General features: G+C 40.0%; 1 protein-coding gene across 3 annotated transcripts in view; it reads right to left on the reverse strand.

Annotated features, from left to right (window-relative positions):
• The window catches only part of syt17 (synaptotagmin XVII), a 33429-nt gene extending 19227 nt beyond the window's left edge, over nt 1-14202 (reverse strand). For 2 of the 3 annotated variants that reach the window (XM_052021769.1, XM_052021770.1), the window contains exons 1-6: nt 14000-14202; nt 13240-13257; nt 12736-12884; nt 9095-9240; nt 3566-4185; nt 57-177 (exon numbers count right to left, since the gene is read on the reverse strand). In XM_052021769.1, the coding sequence (XP_051877729.1) occupies nt 57-177; nt 3566-4185; nt 9095-9240; nt 12736-12884; nt 13240-13257; nt 14000-14014 (1069 nt within the window). In that variant the 5' untranslated portion in view covers nt 14015-14202. Of the gene's footprint in view, nt 1-56; nt 178-3565; nt 4186-9094; nt 9241-12735; nt 12885-13239; nt 13263-13999 lie in introns of all 3 variants that reach the window. The other variant, XM_052021771.1, reaches the window with a different exon arrangement.
• Between the last annotated feature and the right edge of the window lie 1194 nt (nt 14203-15396).

The following is a 15396-nucleotide window of genomic DNA, read 5'->3' on the forward strand; positions in this document are numbered from 1 at the left end:
CTCACTAGATTATTATGTAACAATCACTATTAAGTATTAACAAAACTCTTCTTTACCTGATCCTTGGCTCATATCTGTCTGAAGGAGTTGTTTTGCTCTAATAATATCCACATTTAGTCTTCCCGCACTTGGCAAATAATTAAGAGAGATCAATAGTTCCCCTAGTTCAACTTCATTCTAAAAAAGAAAAGCCCTAAATTAGAATACAGAAGATTTATACCAAAGAATTTAATAAATGTACATTCATATTTAGGGAAAAAGGAAAAAGGAACATTTTAACACCGCATCCAAAAGATTGTATCCCCACCAGTGCAACATTCCCTCAGTACATCAGCTCAGATTTTTGCACGCAGAATCTAGAGCAAGACTTGAATCCCTAATCTACTGAGTCAAAGACAAAAGTTTTACCAAATGAATCACAGCTGATAACTAGATTAAATATTTAGGATATGAAACATCTGGAATAATTTTATTGCCAATCAATTTCCATAATCTTAAAGGAGAACATTATGCCCTCATTGGAATTAGAGCCACCTTTATAACATTCTATCTGATAATATGAAGATAGAGATTCCCACACTCTTGCTCACCTGATCATTTTTTTGGACACATATTTCGCGACTTCAAAGTCTCAGCAAGATCAGCATTATGAATTTAGAATGCAACAAAACAGCCAAGCTGGTAAACAGCTAATGTTTTTGAATGAGTTGAACTTACTTTTAAAGCAATATTTCACATGAAGGTATTTTAAGGTTTGACCGTTTTTGTCATGTTTTGAACACCTTCGATGAAGGTGTTCTTTGTACTCACAATCTCACACAAATGACCCTCTGTTTGTGAACAGACAACTTTCTGCAAGTACTGGTTGCCCATGTAGCCGCAGACCATATAACAATGCATTGTCCAGTGCCTCCCACAGTTACTTAAAAAGCAGCATTCTAGAACTGGCAAGGGTTTGCTCCATATCCTTATATTGATGAAAATCCCTTTTTCTGCAATTTGCTTTGTTCTTACAATATGGATGATGATGGTACTAAGACTGAATTTATTATCCATGGTTTCACTGGGACGCTGGTGGTGAATTCTTCCTCAACGATTGTTTTCACATACAATTGCATTGATTGTTTTGAACAAGAAGAACTTGTATTTGTATAGCACTTTTTATGCAGCCATGCACCTTAGGGCACTTCAAGTAGAAATTGACCCTCATGGTTAAGACAGATTAGCAAATGTTTGACTAAAAAGTTTGAAGAAGCATTCCAAAGAAGCAGTGAAACAGGTAGTCTTAGGAAGGGAATTCCAGATGCTGTTTCCAGATAGCTAAAGTTATGGTCACTCATAGTGGAAACACTTAAAATTGGATTGTTCAACAAGTCATACAGCACAGAAACAGCCCACCATGTCAATACAGGCCATCAAGTACTCAAATATGCTAGTCCCATTTCCCAGAACTCACCCTGTGGCCTTCTACACCATGGTTTTTCAAGTGTTCAATGAAATAATTCCTAAATGTTATGACAGTACCTGCCTCCACTGTCCTGTCAGCAGTGTGTTCCAGATTTCAAACCCCCTCTGGGTGAAAAAATTCTCCCTCTCAATCATTTAGCCCTTACCTTAAACTTATGCCCTCTAGTTATAGGCACCACTGCTAAGGGGAAAGGTTTCTCACTATCCATCCTATTTATGCTTTTCATAATTTTGAATCGAGTTCCCCTTCAGGCTCCTCCACTCTAAGGAAAACAAACTTAGCCTCTCCTTTTCCTCATAGGTGAAATGTTGCATCCAAGGGCAATGTTGGGAATGAGGTTCAAATACCCTTAAAATGAATCATCTCTGTAAATGGTTTAATTATTAAATATCTGAGAATACAGAAATTGCATGATAGATTCACATCCTGGTGAATCTCCTCTGCACCCTTTCCAGTGCACTCACATCCTTTCTATAGTATGGTGACGAACACTGCACAGAGTACTCCAGCTATGACCTAATAAATGACTTACATAGTCATACTACAATCTCCCTGCCCTTATATTCCATGCCCCAACTAATGAGGGCAAATATCCTAAATACGCAATCCCCACATTACGGGGTGTTGCATTCCTACAAAACAGTTCGTATTGCAATCTTCCGTAATGCAAAGTTACGTCATCTGCGCATGCGTCAAGCATGCCTGTATGTCTTTTTAATCACCTTATCTCCTGTGCTGCTGCCTTCAGGTACTCCTGGAATTTAATGGTGCAATTGTTCCAAAGTGTTTCTTAGGGTCCTACCATTCTTTGCACATATCCTAGCCTTATTAATCCTCCCTTTGTGCATCACCTCAGTTTCCAGGATTAAATTTCATCTGCCATTTCTCTACCCATCTGACCAATTCATCAATATTGTTCTGTAGCTGGTGTGTACCCTATTTGCTATCAAGAACACTATTGATTTTCACGTCATCTGCAACCTTATTAATTGTATCTCCAACATTCACTTCTGGATCAGAAATGTATATAAAAATAGCAAAAATATGTTTGAGGATTAGACAAGGAAAGGAATGTTGGAGGTGGAACAAAATGTTGTAAGGAAAGAGGAATCAAGACAGTTTTATTTAGACCATTTGGCCCAACTGGTCCATGCTGATATTTATGTTCCACAGACACTTTCTCCCACTCCTATTCATCTAAGTTTCACTTTAAATAGATCTATCATGCAGCCTCATATTTACAATGAAGAATTAGCCACTCAGTGTGGAACAAAAGTAACCAGTAGGTTAAGTCAGGAAACAATGTTAGTTTCCTCATTTTCCTGTCCTGGATGGAGATCTGTGAACCTGATGGATATTTTGTGATATAACAGTGTTTTTCTTCAATAAACTGCTGTACACAATTGATGATATTTACTGAAATCACATTCACATTTTTGAATTATGACGGGTTTTCTATATTTGATTTGTTAGTCTAATACCACAACTTTGTGGTCATGCCCAGTTATGGCTAATTGGAAAGTGAAAAATAATTTCTTGAGTATCATGTCCCTAGATATGAATGTATTATTGTGCTCTTATGTGTAATTAAAACATACTTGAAGGCCAATTACAAACTTTACATGTTTCAAAAAGCTCTTTAAAGTAATAAATTTAATTAACTATAAGAGTACTGCTCTTTCACTATTATTAACCATAGCCTCACAAAAGGAGTTAAAGAATGTTTCCACTCCTTAGAGGGAATTTTATGCTAAATGACCACATGCAAACCTGAATTGTCAGTTCATCCGTTATTCAGTACAATGGGTTTTCCAACTCTGCAAGGATTTTGGTCTTACACCAGCCAATTGAGAACAAGCTCATTGAGATAATTTCTGATGAAGGGTCTTTGACCTGAATGTTAACTCTGTTTCTCTTTCCACAGGTGCTTACTGAGGTGTTGAGTGTTTCCAGCATTTCTGCTTTTATTTCAAATTTTCAGCATCTGTATTTTTTTTTATTTTCATTTACCAAAAGCATAGAAATGTCTCTGATGCACAATGATACCAAGGGTATTCATATGGAAATTTAAGACATAGAAACTAATTTGTAAGTTACCTGAGAGCTTGGAATTAGTGCTTTCCACCAATGTCCACCTTTCACAAGGTCTACTTCATTTAAGGGCATTGCAACTTTTCCAATGACACAATGGCGTGAAAACTTATCAAAATCCACAACTGTTAAAAGGAGAGTCCTCCTCTGAGCTTCCAAGAATGGGATTTCAAATGTATAGCGCTCCTCAAAAACTGGGTTCTGTGTTTTGCGTTTAACACCTGTTTGTCTTGAGTTCTTCTGATCTGGTAAGAGGCACATCTTAACATAAGGATTTGAATGAGCCATATCTTGTCTTGAACCATCATATGAGATCGGGGGAGGGAGATCTCTGGCTTCAATCACTCTCACTATCAAGTGGTTGTGTAGGAGATCATACTGAGTACTGAAATGAAGCATGCCAAGCTGATATTTGGACAGAATTTCTTCATCAGTCAAAGAGTCTACATCATCACTGCTTGAATCAACAGAGTAGAGCCTAGGCTCGAATTTTTGAAAATAGTCCTCGGACGTGGGCTTTCGGAATACCTTTGGTTGCACTATTTCCTTCTTAGATCCTATTGTCCAAAACTCAATAGGCTTGATATCAACCAGAGGGGAGCTTGGTCGCCTGATGGACTCGAGATCTGCAAAATTGGAAACCCAAACAAGCAAAACAAGCAGCATGAGAGGGAAGCAAACCATTAGAACTGAGAAAACATTCAAATTCCTAGGATTTACTTTGTCCCAGAATTGGCTGAGCATTGCACCATTATAATGAATCATCTGAGATGTACGCCATTACCCTAGCACACAGGCGTGGCTCTTGCAACACACCATAAATTCTTGAGACTTTGTTCTTTGGTCTTATTTTCCAGAATACAAGATATTTGATCATGACCATTGGGGAAGCTTCTATGCCACTCTGTTATTACCCCTCACTGAAAACACTGAGAAGATAATTAGCTCCCTTCCATTATAATAAGCAATAATCATTGATTTATTAAAGCTATTCTTGGACAGAAAACTGAGAGTTTTGGTGTCAAAGCAGCAGTATACAAAGATTTTGACAATGTACAGAAGATCCACGATTCAATAAGATAGCACCAAAAATTAGGGCTGAGGTAACTGAAAATTGCATCGGCAGGGTATAACTAGAGGAAGGAAAGACACACAGGAGGCCAAAATCAGCTGACGAGGATTGCAAAATCACACTGGTGCAAAGCTATAATGTAGTCTTTAGATGGGGGAGAGGAATTTAAAATTGAAATCCAGAGTGGTGGGTAGGGGAAGGCAGGCAGGTGAGTGGTAGGGAGTAGAGTTGATGGCTGAAGGTAGCCTGTGTGGTCAGTGAATGAAGGTTATGAACCACATGAGCAGGCAATACTAAAACTGGAACATTGCTTTGGTTCCATTTTACGCAGAGTTTTGTAAAGTTTGGTGACCGGGAGGTTGGCAGAGAAAGAAATGGGGAAGTTGAGCCTAGCTGTGCCAAAGTTGTTGACAAGGATGATCTGAGTAATGGTGAAAGACAGACATAGTGTAATCAATGTTGCAGAAGAGGAAGTTAGCACCGTTGAGTAGTAAGATTTGAAATTTGGAGCTCAGCTCTGAAGCAAACAGATGCATACACCTTGGTTCATTGTGAGTGAAGTAGCTAGAGAGGGTTTAAGACACAATAAAAAAAGATCCAGAACCTTAGCATTTTCTAAAAGCAATGGCTTCAGTATTCTTAACTTTCAGGTGTTGGGAAGTGTAATGCATCTGCTAACAATGTTAGATAAGCAACCTCACAGCACATTAGAGATTCAGACAACTCTGATGTGATGACATAAATCTGTTTATAATGTATTTTTATTAATAATGGAATAGGACTGTGTTGATTGTTCTGGTTCTGTTTCCCAAAGATATTGAAAAGCTAAGCAATATCATAATGTTACAAAGCTGAGTCATTAATTTCCTGATGTGTTGTCATCGAAATGGACCTTGCTTCTGGAATCATGTGTGGCTGTGTAAAGAGGCTTATATCTGCAGTGTCTCACTGAAAATATACATAAGGCTTCTGATGGATAACTGGGTAAATGGATCATTGAAGCCTGGTGCTGACCCACACAGGCCGGTAGGATGGAAAATTAATTTCTCTTAAGTGATATTATCTGGGTGAGAAGGGAGAAGAAAGGGATATTATATTTGTTATTTCCAATCTAAAGACAGAATTCTTTCTGCTGATTATTATCCAGGAGCTCATGTTTGAAAATGCGTATCTGGATGAAAGTTGAATACTTGGCTGGGATACATTGCACCCAAATAACTTACAAGAGCATATAAACATATGAATTAGGAGCAGGAGGAGGTCACTCGGTCCCTCAAGCCTGCTGCATCATTCAATAACATCATGGCTGATCTGATCAGAACCTCAGTTCGTCACTCCTGCCTACATCAGTAACACCTTTCGCCCTGTTTCTTTTCAAGACCCTATCTACCTCTGCCTTAAAGATATTCAAAGACTCACCTTCCACTGCCCTTTGAGGAAGAAAGTTCCAAAGACTCACAGTCACTTCACCTCTGTTTCATTTTTTAACTGTGATCCCTTGTCCCACAAGAGGAAACATTGTCTCAACATTCACTCCGTCAAGACCCCTCAAGATCTCATATGTTTCAATCAAGTTGCTTTTCACTCTTCTAAACTCCAGAGAATACAATGGAGACACAAGAGACCACAGATGCTGGAATATGGAGCAACAAACAATCTGCTGTAAGAACTCATTGGGTTGAGCAGCATCTATGGGAGGAAAGGAATTGATGCAAGGTTTCAACCTGAAACGTCGATAATTCCTTTCCTCCCACAGATGCTGCTCAACCCGCTGAGTTCTTCCAGCAGGTTGTTTGTTGCTCTAGAGAATGTAAGTCAGGCTCCTCCAACCTTTGCTCATGAGGCAAACCACCAATTCCAGTTATCAGTCTTGGAAAGCTGTGATCTTGGAAAACACACTCTGTGTTTCTCACATGAAGAACGGCCATTGAGTTGGCTGCTGGCACTTCTACAGTATATCCTCGCAAGAGTTAAGAGATAAAAGGCCCCTGAAGACCATACAAAATATTACAATTACATCTAAGATTAACTTTCCTTCTGCTGCATGTCTTCAAAGTTTGTCAAAATGGAGAGTTCACCAAGTGAAGGAAAAATTGTAAGGGACAAAGGTGAGGTTGAAAACTAAACCCACAACCTTTGCAGGATTGTCAACACCAGGACTGCACCCTACAGGTAACCAATATATTTATATCAGCTGTGAAGAGGATTGACCCTCATAAAATACTATGTGATAAATTCTGCCCCTTCATTCAGAGAGTCTCCTAAATAGGTGGTCATTTAGGAGGAGACCAGTTTTTGTTGTGATAAAAGAAACCTTTTGTTGCTGAAACAAATGTCTGCAGGAAGTGAAAGCAAAACAGGCAAAGAATTACCTGCTTGAGTTTATCCTTTTTTTTAATGAATGTTTCATCTCTGTCTGGAAGGAGTATCTAGAATGAAAACATCTAGATACTCCTTCCTTACATCCATATGGCATTTTTCCACAACCTTCAGGGTATTTCAAAGAGCTTTACAACCAATGAGGTAGTTTTGAAATGAAGTCTTCATTGTGATGTTGAAATGCAGGGCAGAACAAGATTTCACACAAAACAAGGTATGAATATCTGCTTTAGTATATCCTTTCCATCCACTTTAGAGAGCAGGTAGGGCCTCAGTTTAATGTCGCATCTGAAAGACTCCCCAGGTACTGTACCAGAATACATTCCGTGTGCCAATCTTGAATCCAGAACCTTCTGATTCAGAGGTGAAAGTGCTATCAAATAAGTCTCCCCTAACTGTGATAGAGGGATAAGTATTAGCATGTGGAGACCACTCATCCATTTTCATAACATGATTTTACATAAGAAGATAGCAGACACAATTGTGTTGGTCATAGTAAACATAACCATTCAAACTTCACATTGTATAAACAACTGAACTCAAACGCATAATTCTTCCATATGCAATGCAATGGCACCAGGTAGACGATGGCATTAAGTAGCTGCATATTACAGGACATTTCTATGGTCTTACCTCTCTGTGAGACATTGTCCTTAGTTGTACTGCAAATCATCATCCTTCTTCTTCCTTGGATCTTCCGAGATGCAACAAGACCAAGTGGTAACATTTAGCCTGACACATAGCAATAACTTATCCCACCTGCTTCCAAGATCACCAAAGATCCTTACATTGGAGGTATTTACTGTGTGAGTTTGACAGAGGTGCATTGGGTGAGTCACAACTCACAGCTAGCAATCAGCAAGTGAAGGCAGTAAAAAGGAATAAGAAAATATGACCACTTTGCAAAACCATGGATGTCAATTTTATGGACAAGGATCTGCTATCCTCTAAGTTCTGCCTACAGATGGGAATCAGTGAAGGAGCAATCAGCATTTGGGATAACCTTTCCAGCAACAGCAGAGGCATTGCGTTGTAAAGTTTCTGTCACCATGTGCAGCATGCAGTAGCTTGCAGTGTATGCAGCATTGTACTTCCAACATCTCATCTTTATTCCAGGCTTTAAATGTTAACTGCAAACCACACAAGTCTCAGTCTCAGAGGTTATGATGTCATCTGTACTTCTTACTGCTTTTAATCAATTAGTTTCTAAACTGCTCATCCCATTAAACTGTGTTATCTACTACCTTATACAAATATCCTCACTACTTTTATCCTTCACCAGATTACTTGCAGATATTCATTACCTTCTGTGTAGGAATCTTGGATACTGTTATTCTAGGCTGGTCATTTAAACTATTTTCTATATAATCACATATTCATTATTCCAATGCATTCATAAAATGTCAAAGCAAAAAAAATCAAGAAACGAAATGCAGCAAATATCACAAAATTGTGTGGTTTTTCACTAAGACATGAAAATAACAACATTTTACACAATAATTCCTTAATCAGACAGCCATTATATTTGAGTCTTCACCTCAAGTGGCTATCTACCTCTGTGGGATAATGTGACAAATATTAATCCTTGACCACATCAAAAATTTTACATGTGAAAGTAATTAATTCTGAGTACAGGTTAATTGGCTAGACTAGTGTTCCCTTGACTATATGAGATTAAAAGAGTGATCTAATGGAAATACTTGAGATGATTAAACAGTTTCATAATTAAGAATCTATATCTACTGGTAGGGGAGTCCAGGACATAGGGGGCATAAAGTTAGAACTTGGGTGTCGAGACATGATGTCAGGCAAATCTGAACAAAAGAGGGAGTAGAAAACTTGAACTCTCTTCCAAAAAAACAACTGAAGCAAGGTCAATTGAGAATTTCATAACAAAGCTGGATAGAATTTACTAAATGAGAATATTAAGAAATAAGGAATGGAGGAGGATAAAAAGCTGTCATTCGCATTGACTATGATGGAGCAGAGTGGTGAAACAGGTTAAAGAGGCTGATTAACCATCTCCTGCTCCTCTGTGAATAAAGCATGTAAACTGTAATGTACTTAATATTCCTCAGTCTTACTTGAAATCCGTCTTGTGAGGCTGTACGTAGATCGTGATGTGCCTGAGGAACTCTTTCTGTCAGGTGACATCCCTTGGGGACTTGGTGGAGGATCACTGTTAATATTCTTGACATCTGTTTCTCGATCATTGCTACGATCATTTATTCTGTTTCATTAAAAAAGGCACACTTTTATGTTCCTGAAGTACATTTGTGCTTTTCTGAACAATGCTATAAAACACCTCTCACAACATTTTCTATCATATTTATTTTGTTGGTGAAACTTTCTTTGATTCTTAAACTTATTCTGACCTAATGCAACATTTTTATAATTACAGCACATGTGTCAAAAAGACGTTGAAACATAACTGTACAATGTGATCTTAATCTTATTTCTTTGAGACATTTATGTTTCTCTTGCACATACAATATTGTGGCCTTCTTTAAGCAATGTACAGTAAAACTTTTGTAGTGCTCGACCAGCAAATTTTCCTGACTATTGGATGTTACTCCTCTTAATATCTAAACTCACTTTTATTCCATTTATTCCACCGTAATATAATATGTTTTCCAGTGAACCTGGTGAGTTTAAAAGGAATGGGAAGTATACAAGCATTCCAACCCCAGCTCCAGCCCCACACCTACCCATGTTCTTGACCCCTAGTGTTCTGGACCCCATGGTAGCATAGCGGTTAGCGCGACACTATTACAGCGCCAGCGATCGGGGTTCGATTCCCGACGCTGTCTGTAAGGAGTTTGTATGTTCTCCCATGCCTGCGTGGGTTTCCTCTGGGTGCTCCGGTTTCCTCCCACATTGCAAAGACATGCGGGTAGGTTAATTTGGGTTTAAAATGGGCAGCGCAGACTCATTGGGCCGGAAGGGCCTGTTACCACGTTGTAAATAAAATTTAAAACAATTTTAAATTTAAATTTAATTTAAGATTTAAAAAATTTAATTTAAATTTATGTTTTGGCACACATCTGGCCTACAGTGTTGGTCACAGCCCTGGCTGCACTGTGAACCCTGGCTTTGCCCATACACCCAGCTTGCACTCTGGAGCCCCTGCTCACATTCCAGACTAATGAGTGAGCAAGATGCTGAACCATCAGGATTTCTGAACAACTACCGGATTATTGGCATTCAAATTTCTCTTTTCTCATTTTATACCTGTGCCTTCCAATTGTAGACTCCCTTGCCCTGGAAAAAAGGACTCTTGACTATCTATCCTATCTATGCCCCTCAAATTTTATAAACCCGTATAAGGTCACCCCTCAGCCTTCTACATTCCAGTGAGAATAAACTCAGCCCATCCAATTTCTCCTTATAACTACAGCACTCCAGTCCAAGCAACATCCTGGTGAATGTCTTCTGCACTGTTTCTATTGCTAACGCATCCTTCCTGTAGACAATACTCCAAATGCAGTTTAACCAATGTTTTGTACAACTGCGACATGACAGCCCAATTCTTATACTTAATGCTGTGGCTTATGAAGGCAAACATACTAAATGTATTTTTTTCATTACTTATCCACCTGTGTTTCCACTTTCAGTGAGTGACTTGCACCCCAAGGTCCCTCAGTACATAAACACACCTAAGGTCCCTGTCATTTACGTTATATTTCCTACCAGAATTTGACTTCCCAAAGTACATTACCCCATACTTGTCTGGATTGAATTAAAACTTCTCTTAAAGTCTGATATTAAATTCCATCCCCCACCACTCCATCCAACTTTCCAGCCAACCTATGTCCTGCTATATCCTTAGACAACCTTCGCTATCTATGATTCCACCAATTTTCATGTTGTTTGCAAACTTAGTAATTAGACTACATACAAATAATGTATATACTTAACAAAATCAAAGGTCCCAGCACCATTCCCTGTGATACACCACTTGTTACAGACTTCAAGTCAGAAAAACACCTATTCACCGCTACCCTCTGCCTTCTCTCACCAAGCCAATTTTAGATCTAGTTTGCCAACACACCTTTGATCTCACGTGCCTTCACCTTCCGGACTAGCCTATCATGTGAGACCTTGTCAAAAGCCTTACTTAAGTCCATGTAAGCCACATCTACCACACTGCCTTCATCAATTTTCTTAGTTACCTCCTCAAAAAACTCTGTCAAATTTATGAGGCATAATCTCCCCTGCACAAAACCATGCTGACCCCTCCCCCCCCCAAAATCAATCCCTGCCTTTCCAAATGAATATAAATGCTGTCCTTCAAAATCTTCTCCAACAACTTCCCTACAATGGATGTAAGGCTCACCAGCTTGTAGTTTCCAGGTTTAACCCTACTGCCCTTTTTGTCAATGATGGCTATCCTCCAATCTTCTGGCACCCCACCCATGGCTAACGAGGATGCAAAAATCTCTGTCAGAGCCCCAAGAATCTCCTCTGTGGTTTCCCTCTGCATCCTTCTCTTAAAGTCTGATATTCAGAGACATCAAAAACATTTAAAATTGTTTTAAATCATTTCTATTATTAAAACATTTCAAGAATTAAAGAAAACATTAAAATATTAAGAAATCATTAAAACATTAAAAAACAAAATAATTAAAAAATAAATGTTAACTTACCTTCCTACACATTTCCCATTTATTCCATACAGCCGGGAAATTTCTATTCAAGTGAATGGGGATCCTGACTTTATGCATAGGCGAGGTAGATTCCCCAGCATAATGCCCGGGAATCCCATCACAACTGAGCTCTGCCATTGGATGTCATTTGGTGTCAGAGCAGAATGACAGACCTTACTTCTCTGCAAGTGGCTAAACAGTTATGAACTACTGGTCACAGCAGCTCGATTCAGTCAATTAGGTACCACACCAGGAATAACTCTCCTCTTCTTCAAAACAGCTGCATAGCCTGCTATAGCTATCCGAGAAAAAGAATGGGGTCTTGATGTAAGACTCCTGACAGAACAGCAGCCTCTCATTAAAATGCCGGGGGACTGCCCTCGAGCTTTTTGTGCTTCCAACTTTCTGACTCAAAGGCAGGAATACTAGTAACTAAGCCACACCTAATAAGGGGAGACAGATGCTGTTAGCTTTCAATTGTTATATAAAAGATCATGTATAAGTATATTTTGTGTATGTTATTATGATGTTAATACATCAGTTTTTATACTTTCTACTTCAACGTATTTGGATCTCACATATTTTCAACTAAATCTGATAGATTGTAAAACCTGTTTCTACTTTCCACACTGAAATAAAATAACCCTAGCTCGTTTCGATTGTACAGCAGACTTATCTCCTCTCCCCAAGGGTTTCCTTCTCATAAAATCTCATCATTGATAATGTTGTGACCTTGGCATATCTGGTACCACCACCATTCATAATCGCTTCAGGTAAAGAATCCGCACATATGGTGAATGGTGTCCTTTTATGATTGCACCCTGCAGCCATACTGAACGTATTGTTTTGTCAGCCAAGCCCATTTCCCCAGGATCGTTTCGCAGGCTCCATGCGACATCGTGACATAGGCGTGCGTTTGAAGCGCCATGACAGACAACTGACAACATCCTGAAAATAAACACAACACTCCACGCCTCGAATGTATGCTGCCTGCCACGACACAAGTTCTAGCGCCGGCACTTGTTGCACAAACCAAGCTTCAGCGCTCAAAGATGCGTACAATTTAAAGAGAGACTTACAACCACGGCGGAGTCTGTGCAGGAAACGGTCCTAAAATCTCCACTTCATCCTCACTGGACTGACAGCAACTGCAGTCATAGCACTTTTGACAACACTTCCTGCAAGTCCATCTGCACAGAAGAAAATCTGATATTCTGGACAGAAACCCCTGTTTAACGTAGAAAACAAAATGGAATTAGTACGTGTCGTTCTGTGTACGGCTGCTCCCAACGTCTATTCTCCCTGTGGTTTGGGCTTTTCGGTCAGAGAGGTGTGAAGCGGCAGCTGCTGTTAATCTTCGACTCTTTCCCCCCTTCTGCTGGATTTTGATCGTTATTCACTACCACTATTGTTGATAACAGTAACTCAGGCATCACACTTATGTGGGGGAGGAAGAGGGTCTCCCCACGTTTGTGCAAACCAATTATTTCCAGATTTCAATAAATAAGGAAGTGTTGAAACTGATCTGAGCAGCTGTTACTAAAAGCGTGGTTTTGTATCGTGTTTAGAAAGGACATGCTCACCTGGTTTATTGGTTCCAACTGTCCTTTTAGAGATCCGTGACAAGAGGGGAAGGGAGGAGACAAAATTAAATCAGTTTAGCGTTCTAAAAGCAAACAGTTTTCTAGTTATCTTACAAGAGGCATTGGAAACATTGCAAACATATGCCAGTGTCAAACATTTGATATTGGATATCTCTGATGTTAGAACTGACAGGGCGGAACTCGAGGTGTCAATGATCTTTCGACCACAGATGCAGCCGTGGGCTTTAGGACTGGAATGTTTCCTTCCCAATTAGCTGTGGTCGTCACCATGGAAACTGCGGCCAGCACTCTGACGCATCGCCCGATCGGTACCACTGTTAGAAAGATATTGAAGGTGCAAAGCTAGAGAATGTGTCATTTTTCAAAGCATTTCTGTGCAGACAGCAACTGTTGCTTTCACGGAAAGAAAAGCGTTTCAGAAAACAAAACGAGCACGATGCATTCGAAACTAGGATGTCAGAATAAATCTGTTGCAGAATATGTCACCTTTCAATTAAACACCTAGGGGAAGTCAAAGAGGCACCGTAGAAATAATAATTAGCTGACAATTATACCTCAAGACAGTTTGCAGTGTGAATTCCTCTCCCAAACATGTTCATTATGAGCACTTTGATGTTGCTTTGATAAAGGAAATCAAATATTGCCGATTGTTATGCCACCGTTGCATGCAAATCCCAAATACATTTAAAAACCGTTCCCCCTGCTCTGCAAATTTACCTTTAAGTGTTTCCAAACCTACCTGTATATACGCCATCTTCGCTCAGTGTCTCACTACTTCATACCTCGTCCTGCGCATGGCGTCTCCCCTCTCTGCTCTCAAAAAGACGTGACTTGGATGAGTGATAGTACTGGCCATTCCGATTTTACTTTTAGATTCTTCAACAAGCCGCCACCGCCGCCGCCTCTCCCTCTTCACCCTACTTTCCCCGTTTAACCACCTTGAGCCGCGATCGCCCTGCGCAGTCAACCCCCACTTCCCCGCCCCACACTCTCCCACCCACAGTATCCGCTTCTCTTGTTTACACGGGCAATACAGAGTGGAAATGTCACGCTCCAAGACTTGTCGTTTCCCCCGCCGACATCTGTCGTTCAGTGAGACATAGAATGGGAAGGAAAGCCCAGGAGTCCTCTCCCCAGCGGCGCACCATCCGCGGAGAACTGGTCCCAAATGGCGCAACCGTGTGTCCGCATCCTCGGTTCTCCAACTCAAGCCATGAAGCTGGAGGAAGAACTAACTCTTGTGCGGGGAAGCGATAGGGGGGAAAGAACGTATGTTTGCCACGCTAACAAGCTTCCACAGTGTATCAGATACACAGAGAGCTCTGCAAAGAGTGTCCTGTTTTGGGTTGACTGAATGTGATATGTGGCTCAATTAAAAATCATATCGTTTCTTAAAGGCTAGATGGACAACATATGGAGAAGGGCAAAGATCAGAACATATCACTATCATTAGTCTCAGTTTCCAATATTTCACTGAACTCAGCAGTTGTTAAAGTATAAAACTAGGATGAAGCTGCCTCCCCATCTCTCAAACCCAATTATATATTCCCGACCAAATGTTCACGATGATGTCGCCTGGTGTGTGCGCATAGGAAGAGTTTAAATGATAATAGATTGTCCCTTGTGAGTTTTTACATCAATTATCGTGAAATTAACTTTCAGGGTGGCATAGGAATGCTGAGGCTTCCCATTCGTTGGTCGGAAGGATCAACAATTAGAAGCAGAAGCGCGGTCCGAGCAAGGAACCAAATTCTGGAACACTTATTTTGTTGAAACAAAAACTTTGATACTTGTGCAAGGAGACTGCCGAGGTGAGCCAAGGCAGGCATTTGTGCTCAAATTCAAGACTTGCAGAACCCTACTGAAACACGCAAAAATCAGAATTCGTCGTAGTGGGACGCAAAAAGTGTAAGATGTATAGTAAGTGTTTGGAAAAGATGTGGTTTATTTACGATCACACCTGCTTACCTGGGAGGCGGCTGTTATTTACTTTAATATAAGTTGATTTGCTGAAGCTATGAAATAATTTAAAGGGTGAGGTTTGGCGACACTTGAGCCATTTGTTTTAACCCTCGACGTTATAGTGTTTCTTGTACAGAAGTCACACACAATGTGGATGGAGAGCTGCGGCAGGTT

Source organism: Pristis pectinata, chromosome 8 (assembly GCF_009764475.1).
Source record: "Pristis pectinata isolate sPriPec2 chromosome 8, sPriPec2.1.pri, whole genome shotgun sequence".
Taxonomy (NCBI): Eukaryota; Metazoa; Chordata; class Chondrichthyes; order Rhinopristiformes; family Pristidae; genus Pristis; species Pristis pectinata.